Source organism: Ascaphus truei, chromosome 5, assembly GCF_040206685.1.
Source record: "Ascaphus truei isolate aAscTru1 chromosome 5, aAscTru1.hap1, whole genome shotgun sequence".
Classification (NCBI taxonomy): Eukaryota; Metazoa; Chordata; class Amphibia; order Anura; family Ascaphidae; genus Ascaphus; species Ascaphus truei.
This window is the reverse complement of record NC_134487.1, coordinates 294,559,151-294,579,171: the sequence shown is the minus strand read 5'-3', so window position 1 is coordinate 294,579,171 and position 20,021 is coordinate 294,559,151. Positions and strand designations below refer to the sequence as shown.

The following is a 20,021-nucleotide window of genomic DNA, read 5'->3' as shown; positions in this document are numbered from 1 at the left end:
AATGGCCCAACCAAAAATAAATAAATAATAATATGTTTTTGTGTCAACTCCAAGTGGAATTTTTTTTATATTTATTTGTTTTATATATTAAATGGTAAATCTCAAACGAAGACTTTACAGTGCCTTAAGAAAAACAAATGGACATTTATAAAAAAAAAAACAAAAAACACATATTGCAAGCAAATTGGACATTCTTAATAATCACCAACATCATTTTTGACAGCTGGAGGAAAGTGGATACATTACTGATGCTTTTAATTGCAGCTTCTTCGTTTTTAGTAGGTAGTGTGTAAAATACATTTGTAAGCTCTTTAGCTCTTGAAACCTCCAAAACATGTGAACTTTCTACCTCCAGTGCTCATCATCCGTGCAGGCGGTGCGTTTTACATGGTCAGGAAGGAGGGGGAGGTGTGTGTTTCTCAGGGGTGGGGGAGGAGAGTTGAAGGTGTGGGGAGAGTGAGTGGGGAGAGTGAGTGGGGAGAGTGAGTGGGGAGAGTGAGTGGGGAGAGTGAGTAAGACATGACTAGTTTTTTTTTATTTCATCCCGGTTTGAAAGTATGGTCATCTTACTTAACCCCTACCACGAGCTCAGGACACTGTACTGCCAGGGACCGGTCACACAGTTTTGTTAGTGATAGTCTGATGAGTAGGGAATAAGATTTATTAGGGGTTTGCAGAACAAATATTTTCTAGCAAGGGGTGCAGTGTGTAAAAAAGGTTTGGAACCGCTCATCTAAGCCCATAAAGCTTTTCTACCTAAATTACATTTTTCTGCCTTGTATTGCAATAGATTTGCTCTATGAGTATTGTAAATGTATTCAATTTAATTTAAATGGTAGTGCTGGCTCCTCTGGCAGCAAAGGGTTAAAAAGTATACCTCCTAAATATTCTTATACAAAAACTGAAAAGCATATTCACAGTTTTGATTCCAGGTGATAGCATTACAATCCTATATAACTGTTTGTCAACAAAATGATATATGTTATAAGCTTTCCGCATCCTCTTGTTTCAGACTTACGGCAACCAATAACCTCAGAAAACACTGAAAGTGGCAAAAAATAAATAAATAAGAAAACCTCAAACACTTTGCTGCAATCGCCATTTTTTGTTTAACCAATAGAATAATAATAATATATATATATATATATATATATATATATATATATATATATATATATATATATATATATATATATATATATATATATATATATATATATATATATATATATATATATATATATATATATATATACATACATATATTCTATAAATATTAATATATATTAATATTAATATATATATATTAATATTAATATTAATATATATATATATATATAATATGAATATATATAGAATATATATATATATATTGTTCTGCTCGACATTATTTGTACCCGTGCTCATCTTCATACAAGGAAGAGCTTATCCACGAAACCGTACCATGAGATCGCCGCACAGAGTTGGTTCATGAAATGAAATTAACGAATACACGACGGACATCTCTAGCCAACGCGAGGAGTCTGCACGCTTTGTTCGTTCTAAGTTTGTCATCAAGTAAATATAACAAATTGTTCGCAAAGCATTTTTTTTTCACCCCTTTTAAAACACAGACCCTTTTTTTTGTTACAAAGTTCCCTTCCAGAACACTATCAGGAGATACGCATACACCGGAGGAAGGGTAAAAAGAGGCACTTCTGATTGGCTGGTATATATTTTTTAAACTCCTTTGGTGCTGCAGGGGCTGCGATGTCAACCCCTGCAACACCAAATGGGCTCAAGTCTTCCTATGTTTTTTGTTCTGTGCATGTACTGTATGCTCCTTGACACTAGGTGGTAGTGTTGTCAAATGAAACCCCCTGCAAGTCTTGTAGGCACTTTGGCAGTAAGGTTCCAGCTTTCCCAAGGCAGTGCCAGCTCTCTGCTATGACATCAGGATTGGCTTCTGTCGTACTTCCAAAATATCTACAAAATAAAAAGAAAAACAAGAAAAAGGGAGGCGGCAGAGGATCAGCAACAATATCGTGACGCGCAAGCGGCACACTACTAAAACTGGGCAATTTGCTGCGCAAAATGAAATACAAAAGAACAAATCTCATCTGCTTGATCTTAAAAATGGACAATCCCTCCTAGGTCCAAAGTGAACCAGTGACATAGGCAGGAAAGTCAATCCGCGCTCATGCTTCCTAGAAGAAATCTTGTAGTAGATCCACACACCCGTCTTGCTGCTGCTGTGATGTGGAGGCGCCCCTCCTCCACTGCTAACTTCCGTAAGAAGACTCCGACGTCAGAAGATAATGAAAGAGACACAGGTGTGCTTCTGTGTCTCCTTCATGAACCAGTGACATGTCTAAGGGGTCTCAGCTGGGTAATTCATACCTATTTTACCCAAATCTGATACCTATACGCATTTTGTTTTAAAGTTTAATCAGCTTATTTCTTTAAATGACCGCTCCACAGAGTGGTCAGTGACCTAGGATCGAATCATTGACCAACGTGACTGCAGGCGATTTGGACTACTTCCGACTCCCCTCTTGGAACACTTTGGGCTATTGACCATAGTCCAATGTGTTCCAAGGCTGCCTTGTTTTTGCGCTTGGCAAGCATAATCTCTTTTGATTCGGTAAAGAAGTTAGATTTGATACACAAGTTTGTGAAACCATGGGCAAATGTAAATTCCACCGTACTTGTAAAAAAATTAAAATAAACTGCTTTTTGGGCCATTGTAGAAGAAATTTCTGCGCCAAGGGTCTAATAAAATATTTTGCACATTTAACCTGCAGCAAAGCGCTTCTGTAGGTTCTCACATCTCCTTTTCAAGGTCACCCCTTTCAATAAACCTATTTCTGTTCCATCTAGTGATTCCTACCATTATTTCTATAAACGATTTGTGGAATAAGTATGTTTTGGGGGCAGAAAAGAAATGGCTTCCTTCCACGGCAGGAAAGACACGTTTCGCCATCTAATAATTCAATGGGTGCATTATACTTTCCATTGAAAGGTGAAAACGGGGTGCACAAAAGGTGCTTTTCGTTAAAAGAAGAATTCGGAATGTGTATCCATTATCACCGCTTCTTACCCAGTCTCAGCACACACGGACATAGAACGCCGATACAGAGCGATAGGGAAAGTTACCCATACTGCAATGGTATATATCAGATTTTGGTTCTTTATTACTTCCCCTGTTTGACAAGCTCAGATCCTCTGCTGATCCCCCTACACGCTACAGGTTATTGATGTATTTTAACATAGGAATATTAGCCTTTACAGGAATATATATATATATATATATATATATATATATATATATATATATATATATATATATATATATATATATATATATATATATATATATATATATATATATATATATATATATATATATATATATATATATATATATATATATATATATATACACACACATACATTTTTTTTTTTATTATTATTTATTTTCAACTTGTGAAATGAGTTTGAAATCTGCAGTTGCAACATTGGAGTTGCAACATTGGAGCTTTGGAGTGTGGTATTCCCATGTAACGCATGGAAATGCAGTGAATTTATAGTAATACAGTATTTGTTTAGCTAATTAAACCTTAGTTAGTATGAAGTGCCACACGAGTTGTTCGCATGTATCAAAATACCAGTGCTAAAAGTTCTTAGGTTGGAGTTAAGGTGAATGTCTCCTTTTTGGGTTTTTTTTCAGTTGTCTCTAGATTTCTTTATAACACAGGCATATCAAATACAAACAGCAGATTTAAAATAAGCTTACATATGTCTACTGGAAAACAAGATGCATCAAGTATACTCACTAGTTTACATCCCTCAATATAGTCTTGCATCTATTATTTTTTCAAATAGTTGTTAAACAGGTCGGATTTGTCATTATAATGAAACTTGAAAACAAAATGTGATTTGACAGCTGCTAAAAAGGACCAAATATAAAATATCCAGAGGCTACGTGGTGGTATTGCAATGTGTTGAATTTGTAGCGCCACTGTTGGTGCACACACACACACACACACACACACACGCACACACACACACACTTTACCTGACAATATACGATGCAGTGGCAATGTGACGTAGGTGAGATGTGCATAGAGCAGGAAGCTTTCATCCGTTCTGTTCAGCTTCAGCCACGATCCCACTAAAGACCTCCCCGTTCCAGATAAGGAGCGAGATCTCAGATTTGTGGCATTATGCATATCTGTGGATACATTAGAAAGCGGTTACAATACAAGGAGCAGAGGGGGTGGGGGGGACCTCCTGGTTGTGTTATAAGTATCCCCAGTTATTAGTATTGACACATTTCATAAGACTAGCGTAGCTCTGCCCTAGTACTACACACTGGGGGAGAGGTAAGGGTGCATCACGATGCAAGCCCCTAAATAATGTTTTAGGGCATCATGCTTTCTAAAATAAAAATATCACTTGTGAGCACATTCTCATGTCTTAGACAGGTCTGCAGCCCTGCCTTTCCCCATCATCACCCAGCACACAGTGCTTCCACTGCAGCAAAGGATTCTGGGTAATGTCATGCAAATGAGCACAGTGTCATTTTACATGGATCCCTACAAGCATGACTCCTGTACACAATTCAGATCACCCAGTACCCTGTATGTCCATCTCTTACTCCGGGTTTTCTGAAAGAAGATTCATAGTAAGGGCAAAAAGTCTCAAGAGCGGGGCAGCCAACTCCAGTCCTCAAGAGCTACGAACAGGTCAGGTTTTCAGGATATCACTGCTTCAGCACAGGCGGCTCAATCTTTGACTGCATGAATAGCCAGCAAACCTGACCTGTTGGCAACCGCAGGTCTAGAAGATGTTAAAAAAAAAAACCCACGAACATTTGTATTCACAGGAGCTTAAACTGACCTCTTCAAAAAAGTGTTGCCATTGGCAACACGAACAGGCCTAACATATTCAGCGCCAAAAGCGGCAGCAACTTGTGAAAAAAAAGACCAAGCCAGGATTCCTGCACAAATACACAACGTGCGGCTTATATAACAAGTGAGGAGTTTGGGAAAGACCAAGAGTTAAATACCCCCTCCCCCCCTCTCTAATTTCCAGGCCAATAGTCACAAATCTGGGCACAGACTAGCTCAGAGGTTCTCAACTCCGGTCCAAACCCCCCCCCACCCCCCCAACAGGTCAGGTATTCAGGATGTCCCAGCTTCAGCACAGGTGGCTCAGTCAAAGACAGAGCCTCTGAACCACCTGTGCTGAAGCAGGGAAATCCTGAAAACCTGACCTGTTGGGGGGGGGGGGGGTGGGGGGAGGGTCTTGAGGACTGGAGTTTGAAATCACCAGAGGCGAATGAAGCCAACGGTAATCACAGCCCTTGCAGATGAGCACATTAGCATTATATGGCGGGGACACAGGAGACAACATAATAACAAAAGGCTGGTACTGGACCAGATAAAGCCGCCTCCGCGTTTTGCACCTGCGGGGGGCCCAGCATGTCTCCATTATAATGATCCGCTACGACGGCAGTGTACCCGGACAAGGAATTCAGTTTAAAACGCAAGGGCCCATCTAGAACACCCGGAGCACAACGAAATCACCGTTCTGGAAAAGGCTTCTGTTTTTATGCTTCGTCCTTCAGATTTTTTTTGGGGGAAGCTACTGGAGCAGAGAAGTATCGTAACCTGCCAGGTTACACCCATCTCATGGGTCGTATGCCCCATCACATTGATAATACCGGTTAGTAACCAAAGTCTGGGGATACCAGAATGATCCTGACAAAGGCGGGCAGCTGGAGAAGAAAGCCTTGGAAACGGGCAGCGGTTTTCTGCCGAAACGTTTCGCTGTTCAATTTTCCCTTCAATGCCGAGTCCTCAGCCGCGGCCTACAGGTCACCTACTCTCAGTGCCCAGCCACCACCTTCTGCAGATTGCGCCCCATCTGGGAGCAAAAACATGTAAGTGCCAGGGACCTTGTTATAGCGGTAACGGCTGTGGCCCCCGTTTCACCAGTTGCCCTCCACTGGCGCTACCCTGAAGTTGCCCATGTAGGATGCCGCCGGTTTCCCTGTACCTCCGCCGTCACTGTCCCTGAAGAACTCCTCGCTGTCATTGGCCGAGTGAGACTTCTTCATTTCGGCGTTACGGTTCCTTGGCACCTTCCTCTTTAGCGACGGGGAGAAGAAAGATGGGCGGTTGTTGCGTTCCGGCGTTGGAGGAGTACTGAAGGATGTCACCTGCGGCGGGACAAAAATATAGCATCACGGCTATTCGTCTCAATGAAAAAGCCTGTGCTACGAAGATTACCGCCTCACCGCCGTGTTGGCCTAAATCCCTGGTTAGCAACGGTTTTAAACTGGGCTCCCAACTAAAAGCAATCGTTGGCGTGTTGGACCACCATTCTGTGTTGGTCATATAAAGCAAGATGAAATAAAAGCAGAGAACAAGAGCAGGGGTGCTCAAACTTTTCAGGGTGCGCAAACTTCGGTCTGCGCCCGCTGCCTGTTTTTCCCCCCTGCTCATGGCCCCTTTCCTTACCTGGTTGTCGGCGTCAAATGATGCTGCGGGGTCACGTGACCCCGCAGCGTCATTTTCCGCCGCGTTGCCGAAGACAAGGTAAGGAAAGTTGCAGAGGCCTCACGCGATCCCCCCGGCATTTAATTTAATTGGCTTGGGGGAAGAGCGCATGGCCTCGGCAACCGCCGCGCCCCCCCCTGGAAAATCTTGCTCCCCCCCCAGTTGGCACACCCCTGAACTAGAGCATACAGAATTAGGGTGTTAATCATATTCTTAAAAAAGCAATAGCCCCCATTGCTATGTGGGACTTCACCTTTAAAAACCCCAAAACGCCCCACTCCCCATCTTTAGCATCCAGTGCTTACCCGCTCATGCACTGGGGACCCGGGGTTGGAGTCCTCTTCTGTGCCATATGGAGAAGTGTCACCGGTGGAGACCCTGCTCACTGCCATTTCCGCGTGGCCCTTACCCTGAGGTCCCTTCATGCGCACAAACTCCATGGTATTATACTTGTAGAGGCCAAACGACATCTTCTGAGCCATTTTTGCTGCCACGCTGACCTGTGTGTACATGTGTGAAAAGTGGGAAGGTTTATTCCAAAACGTTTAAATCAAACCTTTTTCTTTATATTATAGGCGCTCGAAGAGTCACTTGAGCCCACTGAACATTGACTGGTCAATAAATGGAGACCCCCGAGAGTTAATTAATTAGTCTCGCTCTTAATTCTTCTAGTCATGTTTATACGTGTATTATTATGCGAATTATCTTAAACACAAATTACTTTAATGAATCTTGTCATTAAGCCTATTCCAATTTATTTATTTTAACAATAGGCATGTTTTATACCTCTTTCAGCAAGTGCAGGGATTTTACTTATAATATTACATCTTTTCTTTACAATAGTGCATCCTTTTCCCATACAGTAAGAAATTGTAGGCTCCGATTTGCTTACAGTTTTTCTTTAAAGTCAGATCACGCTGGGCTAACAGGGGAGCATCATAAAAAGGCCGTAAGGTCTCATGCTGCTGAGACACTAAACCGTATTTAGTTATTTTCTAAATCTAATATTCCCTAAAAATTGAATATTTGCACCTGTGAATAAACGCCGTTTTTGCAGCGGATTCGAACTTTGGTGAATAATATTCCCTTCTCTACACAGCAGTGCACTGAAAAGCAGCATGAATGCTACCACGAACAGGAACCAACCAAGCATGAAATTGGTCTACGCTGTATATTGTGCTGGAAACATTATTTTCCAAAACTGACAAGGAGTGCCAGAGGATTCTCACCACATGGAGAACGCCAATGAAAAAAACTGGACAGTAGCATTTCTTCACTAAGTGTTTGTGTTCCTAAAATCAATGGCAATTAACTCCAGATTGGGGGGCGATACCCATACTGTGAGTTTTTGGGATCACAAAATGATTTTCTTTATACATTTAGACCTCGTCTTCGTTCCATGAAGACCGTGCGGTTTCCACACAATGTTACTGCCGATAACGATCCCGTCATATGCAGACACTAGGACAGGCCTGACCATGTCCAATAACAGCAGCCCACGGTCATCCCGCTGCACGCTCTTTACCTACCCGGTTGTCGTACACTTTCTTGAGCGCCTCGTAGCGGATGGACCCCTGGAAGATGACTCCTTGGAAGGTATTTGTTTTGTCACTAGCCAAAAGCTCAACGCAAACCATTTCACCTTCCCCTACGGTCATGTCGCTAAACACCTGGAACCCAAAACAAACCAACATCACAGGTCACGGTGGTGAGATACAGGATAAAGACATGAATAGGCAAGATAGCACAGTGATCTCCAGTTAAGGGTTTATGTTAACCTGTGATGCTCTCGTTCATAGGCTTCATTTATTAAAAATATTAAATACTACAGCACCTGCCAATGTAAAATGTTTATTGGGATCAATGTGAAGTCGTTACTCACCTCTTCAAAGTTATCAATCATGAAGAAAATATTCGGGTAGCTGATCTTGGATTCTTCTCCCTTGCTGTCCATTGGATGTTTGCTCGGTGAGGCGAACACTTGCTAGAAACAGAAGTATACAGATACTGAATAGACCAGGGGTGGCCATCTCCAGTCCTCAAGGGCCACCAACAGGTTAGGTTTCAAGGATATCCCTGCTTGAGCACAAGTGGCACGCTCAGTCGTTGACGAAGCCACCTGTGCTGAAGCAGGGATATCCTTGAAACCCGACCTGTTGGTGGCTCTTGAGAACTGGCGTTTGCCACCCTTGGCATAGACCATTATTCCCATCTATTCAACCCACTGCAATGCCCGTTGGAACAAGTAACCCAGAAATCTCCCTATGATCACTTCTTCAAGGCTCTCTGTTGGGGAAGAGTTCTGCATCAGCGCAGATTACCCTGCATTGTACTGCATCAGCACAGATTACCCTGCATTGTTCTGCATCAGCGCAGATTACCCTGCATTGTTCTGCATCAGCGCAGATTACCCTGCATTGTTCTGCATCAGCGCAGATTACCCTGCATTGTTCTGCATCAGCGCAGATTACCCTGCATTGTTCTGCATCAGCGCAGATTACCCTGCATTGTTCTGCATCAGCGCAGATTACCCTGCATTGTTCTGCATCAGCGCAGATTACCCTGCATTGTTCTGCATCAGCGCAGATTACCCTGCATTGTTCTGCATCAGCGCAGATTACCCTGCATTGTTCTGCATCAGCGCAGATTACCCTGCATTGTTCTGCATCAGCGCAGATTACCCTGCATTGTTCTGCATCAGCGCAGATTACCCTGCATTGTTCTGCATCAGCGCAGATTACCCTGCATTGTTCTGCATCAGCGCAGATTACCCTGCATTGTACTGCATCAGCGCAGATTACCCTGCATTGTTCTGCATCAGCGCAGATTACCCTGCATTGTTCTGCATCAGCGCAGATTACCCTGCATTGTTCTGCATCAGCGCAGATTACCCTGCATTGTTCTGCATCAGCGCAGATTACCCTGCATTGTTCTGCATCAGCGCAGATTACCCTGCATTGTTCTGCATCAGCGCAGATTACCCTGCATTGTTCTGCATCAGCGCAGATTACCCTGCATTGTTCTGCATCAGCGCAGATTACCCTGCATTGTTCTGCATCAGCGCAGATTACCCTGCATTGTTCTGCATCAGCGCAGATTACCCTGCATTGTTCTGCATCAGCGCAGATTACCCTGCATTGTTCTGCATCAGCGCAGATTACCCTGCATTGTTCTGCATCAGCGCAGATTACCCTGCATTAGCGCAGATTACCCTGCATTGTTCTGCATCAGCGCAGATAACCCTGCATTGTTCTGCACGCACTTGTTTTGCCATTTCTTACTTCTCTGAAACTCCAACAAACTAAAACAGGAAGGGAATTACAAAATGGATTGTGATAGATAAAAGGCCATCCTTAGTATGGAGGATTAAATAGGGTCTGAGTTTCTACAGCAGATATTAAATGGGCCGGCAAGGTGGACCAAGTGGTTCTGATCGGCCATCATATTCGGCGATTCTATGACGGGTGGGCACCGTCACTGGAATTTTTGAGTGTGTGATCTCCCCGGCGCAAGGGATTCAATTCATGCGCCCTAGGCGAAACTTAAAATTTGCGCCACAAAAATAAAATAAACAGTGGCGGAGCTATCGGGGCTGCGACTACACCCCAGTGTGACAAAATAAAAACAGGGCGCCAAAACATTGGACAAAAATAAATAAATATAATAATAAAAAAAAATTTTTAAAGGAAAAAAATATTAATGCGCCAGCCTAATAGACAGGCCGGCCCTACAAAAGTGTGTGCTTATATAGGGGGAAAGTAAATATATAAAGCATCGGTTTTGGAGCCGGAGCCTTGATTGTACTGTCGGTGTGTAAGGTCGGACACCCTGGAAGTGGAACATTGGGGTGCGGAGAGATGTGGACACACTGCGGAGTCTCTCTGCCTCTCGGTGCATAGACTGGAAGGCCAGGCGACCCCTCACTTACCTGGGACTTCTTTTTATGGATGTGGATGTCGCCGGCATCTGATCGTGTGCACACCGCGCAGGTCACCATGTAATCCAACTGCAGAATGGGGCCAGAGGAAGAGTCTATGAAAGGGCCCTGCCCGGGAATACCCCGTACCCAGAAACATTAGTCACCCTGTATCTTCTTACAGAGGCCTGCACCACACATTGCAGAGCAAGACGACGACGAGGAGCCATATATACGAGGGATGGGCATGTCCGTGGGATCGCAAACTGAACCTAGAACTTTGGATGTCCAAATTAAACCCGGAACAACATTTTCAAATCTGAGCGAATCACACCCCCACACCCCCCCAAAAAAAATAGTATTTTTGTTTTTTTAACTAGGGTTTGTGCACAAAAAGCCCACAAACTGTTGCACAAATATGTGACTTTGAAAAAATGTTTAAATAAAATGGCAAAATCATTTTCTGACTTGGTTTTTCCCTCTGTACAAAAATAAGAGTTGCGGCAAATACACAAAACACAATATTAAGAGCCAAACACCAGTGAAAGGCGCCCATTCTTTGTATAGATCAACCAGCGCTAAACACCTTCCAGCCCACTCGCTAAAATTGGTTATAAAGCATCTTAGAGAGCCAAAGTAGCGTTTTATGGGGCATGGGAAATATGGCCCAATGTGTTAACTTCTCCAGCTCTGATGGTGTTAAACCGGACACCTCCCACAAAAAAAAAAAAATTGGAAAGAGACAAAATAAGTTATTGAATAAAAAAAAAACAAACAAAAAAAAAAACTCTGTACATTTCCCTATAGAAATCATATTATATTAATATTTACTCAAAATAATTTTCCGTGGTGAAAAGTACGTCCATTTATTTCTATCCCCATAAAGCTAATTTCTTAATAAAAAAATTTAAAAAAAAAACACAAGCTCAAAAAGTTTTACAATTGAAAGACCAACAAAATAAATCACAAGACATGTTTGGACAGAGAAAAAAAACGGGAATAAATTCCATTGTACGCGGCTCAGAAGATTATTGAACAATGGTATATAAAATCCAGACAAGTATAATCATTAGAGGTGGAGTAGAGCTCTGATTAAGGCTGAGTGAGACTCATTAGACCAGTGCACACATCTCCTGTGCGGAAGATATGACAGTCCCTGTGATAAAGACAGACCTCTGAAAATTAATCATGGTCTGTCTACAATAACACTGGAACAAACATCCTGGAGTTAGCACATATATGAATGGTCAAACACTAATCAATGTAAGAGTGGGAGTACTCACATAGAGTGCAGCTCATCCGGGTGCGTGCCTCACGCCAGTATTGATCAAAGAGAACGGTCCGTGGATCCAATGCGGAGCACAGCTGAGTAGAAGAGACGGGGGCTAGACACCAGCAAGATCTGTTAAAAAGCTTTTATTCCATGGTGAGTGAGGGGTAAAAAAAAAAAAAATAGGTACTCTGACGCGTTTCGGGATAGTATACTCTTGCTGGTGTCTAGCCCCCGTCTCTTCTACTCAACTGTGCGCCGCATTGGATCCCCGGACCGTGCTATAAGACATGTTTGTATGGCAACATACATACATACATACATACATTTACAGGTGAATGAAAGCTCGTCTCTACCCGTATTCCTACCTGCTCCCGGTCAGTACAAAAGGGGCGCTCTGCTTTAATACAGGGCATGTCCGCAGCTCAACCCACAAAAAATAGGCAGTGAATTCCTTGCAAATTTACAGCTACACCAAGGGGCTAATTCTACAAGCGCAGAAGCAGCTGGTCAGGCCCTTTCTGCACAAAATGATCCACGACTTCATATCAACCGCTTCAGCAGATACAGAATAAGCACCTAACCGCGAACAATTATTGTACCCCTCCTGGCAGTGGGTGTCAGCAGCACATTGCTAATTCCAATGGATTTATAAGGCAGATAATATATTAGTGATGCATTTATTACAATGTCTGATAACAAAAACAAGGGAATCCCTCTGGAAGAGAAGAGGGGGGGGGGGGGGCAAAAATAGTAATAGGATTCTAATAGTCTTGTAAGGGGGCAGTTGTCATGAATTAAACTCAAAATCGCACGACTAACATTGGACCATGTTATTCCTAGGAAGGACTACAGCTTTGTCCAAGCCCCAACTCTCACCTTCTGCAAAATGAGATTCAAGTAGACGCTCTCCTCCCAGTCGATGTCCGGTTCACCAAGACCTGGCAGCTTCTTTGAATCCTTGCGATAGACCTCAACCTCCACCTGCTAGAAATCCAACCATGAAGTTAGGGATTTAAACGTTATCTTGCGGCAGAAGAAGAAGGCCACCCAGCATGGGGCAGGACCAGCGGTCAAAGTGTGAAGGTTCTAGACTAGAGTATAAACTAGTCTCAATAATCAAAGCCAGACGTACAATTCCACTTTCTTATTAACGAGTATTTATTTTAAAGCGACTCCCTTTCTGTTTTAGAATAAGACATGTTGTAAAGATCTTTTAGATGCTAATTAAGGTCTATTTAAAACATTTTTTATTTAAAAACCACTTTGAACACTGGGTATAAACCAGTGGCAGATTTCCCATTAGGCCGTCAAATTGTGGAGACGGCATGAGCGATCGGCAACATGACATCACATTGCCATGGCAACGGGACGCATGGCATCTAATGACGCTGGGGGGCGGCAGCAGGTAAGTGCCCAAGGGCGGCATATTTTTAAATCCGCCACTGGGTATAACCCAAAACGAAAAACACACACCAAGTGCATCGCAGGTAAGTATCAAACATAAGTATTATGTATTCAGTGTTCGAAACAGTATAAAAAGCCACTTACAATCCGTTAAGTACAAGATGACATGGATAGTGAGGCAGTGGATTCAACCATCTGTGAAACCAACACAAAAGAGCATGGCGCAAGCCAAATTCCCCAGGCCGACCATCATACTAGCTGTCCGCCAACTCTCACTAATCTGTATTCACAGCGACGTAATCAACGCGTTTCGCACTTTAACCATGCTTCATAGTCAGGGAGTTATCGTCATAGGAGCAACTTACTCCTTTATATACCATAGGGTATTAGAGATGGGTGAATCTGCCCAAATCCGTTTCTGTTTTTCTCGCTCCAAATGCGTTTCGCGGTGTAAATTCCACCAACGGATTTGGTCGTTTTTAATATCTGTGCGGATTCAGCAAAAACAGCCATTGGATACACGCAATTCACAGATTTTCAGAATAAAAACCACGCATTCAGCAACTGTTGGCAAATTCTTAATCAGTCAACGGATTGCAGAATCCGGAGTGTATTGGCAATAATAAATCTGCAATACGCAAAAAATCGTCCTTTTTAAGATTGATCCGCTGACCAAAAAGCAACCAGCCGATCCGTTGGAGATCCAAATCTGAACCCCTTCAGTCTACATCTGGGCGACGCAGATTTAGACTGAAGGGGTTCAGATTTGGATCTCCAGCGGATCGGCCGGTTCCTTTTTGGTGGCGGACGCCTGAAAAGGATTCCCCAAGAGCTGTGCCCCTCTTCACAGAACCAGCATGCTAAGGGTTAATATCTGCATTTGCTGATGTGTTTTTTCAGCCCCACCCTCTGAAATGTTAATGACCCAGGAGGACAAAGGACTTTGAAACCACAGCTGCATGCAATCTGAACCCCTTCAAATCTGCGTCGCCCAAAAGGCGGACAGCCTTTGGCGCAGCCATAAGGCTGTGAGCCATTTGCTGACCTTTGGTGATGTTAAAGCTGCTCTATTTCAATCTGAAACTCACCAGCCCTTTTATCCCCTGTACCCAATTTTCCAACTCTAACTTTCCATGAAATGTCTGAATTGACCGTATAACCTCTTTTCATTTAATGCAATGCATTAATATAACGGTGTGTCCAGGACATACTTGGAAACGAGAGGTAACTCAATGTATTGCTTCCTGGTAAAACATTTGATAAATAAATAAAATTAGGGCTGTTAATTTGCCGCCCACTTTTTTCCTATTTTATTTAGTACACAATGTTTTTTATTATGTAGAACGTGTATTCTTTTCGATTGCATTTACTTATGTCAGGAAGGTCTCTTCCCATGGTGACTTTAGTATTTACAGAGATTATTCCATTCACTTTGCTGCATCATCATCATCATCTCTAGATACCAGTCTTATATAAATGTATCTTATTTATACTACTATTATTCGAGAGGTATTTTCACATACATATTTTTAGATATGTGCTCATACATTTTTATGTATAGTCACCACAGAAGAACTGGCCTCCTGTTATTTTGTCTTGTTCACCTAAGAGTTAATACCCTGTGGTATATCGAAGGATCAAGTTGTTCCTTTGACAATACACCCTGATGAAGCACAATGTGCGAAACGCGTCAATTACGTAATTTTACATTGCTGCGTCACCACACTTGGATACAGATTAGCGAGAGTCGGTGGACAAATAGTCTGGGAGTTGTCTGGGGAAATCTGGCTGCTGCCGTCCTCTTCAGCGTTACCATCACGGACAATTCCACTGCCTCACTATCCATGATGTGTTCTTGTACTTCACCATTTGTAAGTGACTGATACTTTTGTAACTGTGAATACACCTGTTTGATACTTACCTCTGGTACACTTGTGTTTATTTTTCTACCCGAGACCCGGCAGATCTCGTATCTGCGGGCTTGCGGCGCCCGTAGAGAAAGCTGCAAAGAAGGAATCACGAGAACAAAACATACTTTCCAGCTTGTGCTGCGGGAGGACACACACACACACACACACACTAAAATGATTCCTCAAGAAGTAGCAGCCGTTTTATATGCAATTTGCTTGGAGATAACAAGAGTGTTTTTTTTTGTTTTTTTAAATGTCTAAATAAATTAAATGTGCAACCACTTCGATTTTCAGCAGCAGCCAAAGGCAGGGTCAAGGTAATAAACAGGTCTGATACCAGAACATACCAGAATGCTGATCTCCAGAGACTTGTAGAGACACAAATTATTGGTCTGCTTAATCAAATGCTCGGATAATAGTAGCTGTAAGGCAAACACTAATAATGGCCGTGATGTCTCATCTTTATGAATACGTTTATTTCCACTGTAAAGAAGTACTTCAGTATTAGGCAATACTTTATTTTTTTTTTTTATTTGGTTTAACCATTGATCTATTAAGACGAGCTTTTGAAAGCGCTACTCTTCCTTAGGTCAAGCAATACTAATATTCTACAAAAGATTCCAGGAAGTAACATCCAAGAGATCGCAATCTAAGGCAGAGCAGGAATTGCAGAGGGAATGGGAAGTAAAGACAGGACATTAAATGGATGAAAGGGATAGTGAGAAATGGAGTATGTATGACCATGCATCCAGCAGCTGTGTAAAGGGGGGCGTTTGGTTATATTACATTGTGGCAGGGAGAAACGTGCCAAATTCTGTTAGTGTAAAAAACCTCACATCAGTATTAAATCCTTTTTTTTTTTTATAACTTAAATTTTTATTGAGTTTTTTTGCACAGAATACATATCACATATCGTATCACTTATATCACTAATCACAGAATAAATACATACATACATACATAGATACTCTCTTGCGTCAAAACCAACAGATCAACTAAAACATCAAACCACATAACCAAGGGAAGGAAGGTTTTTTTAGTGTCAAACAGCATTACCATTCGAGTTCAAATGCTTTTAAACATTACTTTGAGGATTTGGATTTTTACATAATTTATGGAATGATGCGGCTGTAACAAGTGATGTCCCACCGAAGGAGGAGCGCAGTATCTTCCCTTTACCTGGTGTCTTATTGTGCGTTTGTGTAGGCTCCTTCTGGCTTAGAGTTTTGGTCTGGTTTCACCAATGTAGCATACAGGGTCTGTAAAAATTCCTGTGCTGCGTACGCTATACTGTAATTGAGAAGCGCTTTTGAGTCCCATTGGGAGAAAAGCACTATATGAAATAAAGTTACTATTATCCTTGGAAGCATGGAATCCTATACAACACGTTCCTGGATGTGCAGTAGTACGATCCTTTAACATTGAATCGTTTATGTTTAGGACTGGCGGTGGGATCCTGGCATGTTTGCAGTGGGATGTTGCATGGTCTTGTGCCATTCTCCCCATAGGACTGGCGGTGGGATCCTGGCATGTTTGCAGTGGGATGTTGCATGGTCTTGTGCCATTCTCCCCATAGGACTGGTGGTGAGATCCTGGCATGTTTGCAGTGGGATATTGCATGGTCTTGTGCCATTCTCCCCGTCCGAGAGGTAATTATGACATTTCCGGTTGACTGACTAACTTCTGTTAGAGGTTTGGCGGTTGCCAGAATGGGAGGTTTGGGGAAGATTTATTTAAAAAAAATATATATATATGTCATCCTCTGTCAGCGTGGGTTGCAGATCTTTCATCATTTTTCGCATTCCCTCTAGCGCCAGGTTGTATGTAGACGTGGGATGGAAGCTGGTGTTATGGAGATAACACCATCGATCTGTGGGTTTCTTGTGTACAAATGTGTAGCTGGCCATTCTTCATTGTTACTGTTGTGTCCAGAAAGTTCACTAGGTTTGCAGAGTACTAATTTTTGTAATTGTATTTTTTTTAATCCATGAGACACCATTGACGTTTGAGTTCTAAGATAATGCTAAATATCTACAAGACCGACCCAGGTATGGTGTATATATATTTGCACCTGTAGCCCATAGGCATACCTTGGGTACAGCGCTTCCTATGGGCGGTAGGTCTCAGGGGGCAGCAAGAGGGGAAATGTAGCAGCACTGTGACCACACACACACACACACACACACACACACACACACACACACTTTAAGTAAGGGGTCTCCGGAGCTAAACTGCATTAATTTTGGCTCTTGGGACCCCCTGCATCCTGAGATACATATCTTCTTAAGGGGTGCTGGTATCTCCTGCTAAGGTTTAAACCCCCCGATCACATGGGCCAATAGGAAGCCACGGCTTCCTATTGGCTCATGTGATGGGACAGCTAAACCGGAGAATACTGACGCCCCCTGAGGGAGCAAAGTATCTCAGGATGCAGTGGGTCTCCGGAGCCAAAATTAATGCGGGTTGCGCACACACACGTCTAAAGGAGTGTTACAGAGCATGGCCAAATGTATACAACAAAAGACAGAAAAGCCCAATGCTACATCCAATGTTACAAAAATACACAGTGAAATACTTACAGCAGAGGTAAATGAGAATTTGCATAGGTAGTGTTCAGACCTACTTACTGGTCATGCTTGATGTGGCTCGCAGGCTTATAACGCTTTGACCAAAGGGTTTAACTATATGACCCGTATTCAAGAGAATATATAAGTATTTGACTGTGTCACATTGGACTTTTGTCTTTTGAGAGATATATCTGCTGTTTTCATCTATAAGACAAAGTATACTCCAAATGTTAAGTGTTATTGGGAGTGTAGAAATGCTAGCTACTTCAGAGAAAGTCCGACTTCTTAGCACAAAACATGTTTATTTCTGCTGCACCTGATGCCCTGCAAAATGCTGAGCGTGGGAGTCTTTGTCCAATAAAAAGGTCAAAACCACTTGTTATCATTGCAACTCAACTCCAGTGTTCTGTATACAGATCACGGTGACCTGAGCAGGCCGACTTAGGTTAGCAGCAGTAACCCATGGTTGGGCTGTTGAAAAGAAAAAAAAAGGTATTTCAGACACACACACACACACACGTTGGCCAAAACGTGCCCATATCCCAGGGGAAACAAACGTTATTGTATAAAGACCTTAGAATGCTACATCTGAAAGCCATTAGCACACGATTGCTGCCGATCATACAATCTTTAACACAAACTTGATTATTGCAAGAAAAATGATGGCGGTGACAATGCCTGTGATATCCACTTCGATCACGTGGTCTATGAGCGTGATAAATAAACTACTTATGAGTCTCGCTCTCTATGCGCGCCCAAGTTACAGTATGTGCAGAATCTCCAGTCTGGATTTTACTTATTACACCGGTTGCCAATTCCAAATACAGACATTATCCCGACAAAAGCACATGCCTTTTTAATACAACATTGAAGGCGTTTCAGGCGGAATCACGGAACAGAAGCATTATTTAGTAGGGCTCCTTTAACCCCTTTTTAGTGGAGGAAGGGCCACGTAGCCAGAGTGCCACGGCCCTGCAGATCATGTGATCGCTCTCAGTAGCAGCCACCTCCAGGGTCCATGATGGATGATGGAAGAGGAGTCATTATCCCCTTCATCCACCATCACTGCAGATCGCATCCTGTGCGCCATAGGAGTCAGAGGCATCCGACTCACACCTTGTTTTTGTTTTTTTTCTTTAGAGGAGAAAGGGCCAATTTAGACCAGGACATAGGAAGATGGAACCAGGGGTTTGGGGGTCGGACAGAGGTTCAGGTAAGCCCAAGACAAGAGGGGTAGAGCTGGACACAGACATGGAAAACAAGAGGGGTGTGGGGGGAATAAATAAATAAACACACTGCTGTTTAGGGGGACACTTTTCTTGATGTTTAAAAGTTTACTTGATTTTATTTCTAAAACTGGGAGTTTGTCTCTGTTTAGCAACACATCTGAATGCAATGCTGGTTTATCGTTTACAGCATTTAAGGCGTAAAAGGCTTTTCTTGTAGCTCCTCCCATTGCACCATATTAATATGGGACCAATGCCTCTTAAAAACAATTTAACCACAGAATGGGGCACTTTATACCCAAACCCCTAAATGTAGCGACCACCATTCCACTGGTCTCATGTGATCTTTTCCATCGTCATTCATCTCCACGAATATTTCAACAGTTGACAGAAGAAAGCACCAAGGCTCTCGATGTCAGATACACGCCATACTTTATTCCAACAGACAAACTATAGGATTTTAAAAAAAGTGCGGCCGAATGCAGCCAGAATACGAGGTCACGGCAAGGAGATCCCATCCCACCATATATCTGAAATAAGGCAGAGATTACCCCATCGATCTATGTAGAATGAACTTCTGGGGGAGCATTAGATGAGCAGCCCCACACCTCCATTTCCAGCACTGCACAGGAACACGGGTTTATCACATGAAGGGAGCAGAACAATTGGTGGCTAGTCTCCGAAGGCAGTAGGTTTGTGACGTATGCGCGCTGTGTGGCCTTCAATTGAAACATCTGCTCGCGAAGCAGATTTGCACATTTTTTGTCTACTCCTGAGGAAGTTCAACAAGATCATAAAAACACGGACAAAAACGTAGTGTTCTCATTTTGTTACACGTAAAACAATAAAATGTCTCATAACGATTAAGAGCAATGAAATAATTAGGAAAATAATAATAATAAAAAAGTCTAGAGCTAGGCAACTATAACACCTTCAAATCAGAAGGACGTCTGTTGGTCCAACAACCTCACTAATAATCCAACAATGGTGCATGAGCACGTTAGTGTTACAATTATTTTACCGGGTCTGGTCTGTGTAGAATAGAGACAGACTTGTGACAAACAGGTCTCTGACAACGATGGATTTAAAGGATGACAGGAGTCTAAGCTCTAGCTCAGGGGTGGCCAATTCTAGTCCTCAAGGGCCACCAACAGGTCAGGTTCACACGCTATCCCTGCTT

General features: G+C 42.6%; 1 protein-coding gene across 2 annotated transcripts in view; it reads right to left on the bottom strand.

Annotated features, from left to right (window-relative positions):
• Positions 1–1,329: 1,329 nt before the first annotated feature.
• Positions 1,330–20,021, bottom strand: part of KIAA0930 (KIAA0930 ortholog) — a 62,141-nt gene continuing 43,449 nt past the window's right edge. Inside the window, exons 3-10 of one of the 2 annotated variants that reach the window (XM_075602752.1) lie at positions 12,611–12,718; positions 10,474–10,551; positions 8,428–8,529; positions 8,075–8,215; positions 6,851–7,045; positions 6,043–6,205; positions 4,058–4,213; positions 1,331–1,965 (exon numbers count right to left, since the gene is read on the bottom strand). In XM_075602752.1, coding sequence (XP_075458867.1) covers positions 1,925–1,965; positions 4,058–4,213; positions 6,043–6,205; positions 6,851–7,045; positions 8,075–8,215; positions 8,428–8,529; positions 10,474–10,551; positions 12,611–12,718 — 984 coding nt within the window. In that variant the 3' untranslated portion in view covers positions 1,331–1,924. Of the gene's footprint in view, positions 1,966–4,057; positions 4,214–6,042; positions 6,206–6,850; positions 7,046–8,074; positions 8,216–8,427; positions 8,530–10,473; positions 10,552–12,610; positions 12,719–20,021 lie in introns of both variants that reach the window. The other variant, XM_075602753.1, reaches the window with a different exon arrangement.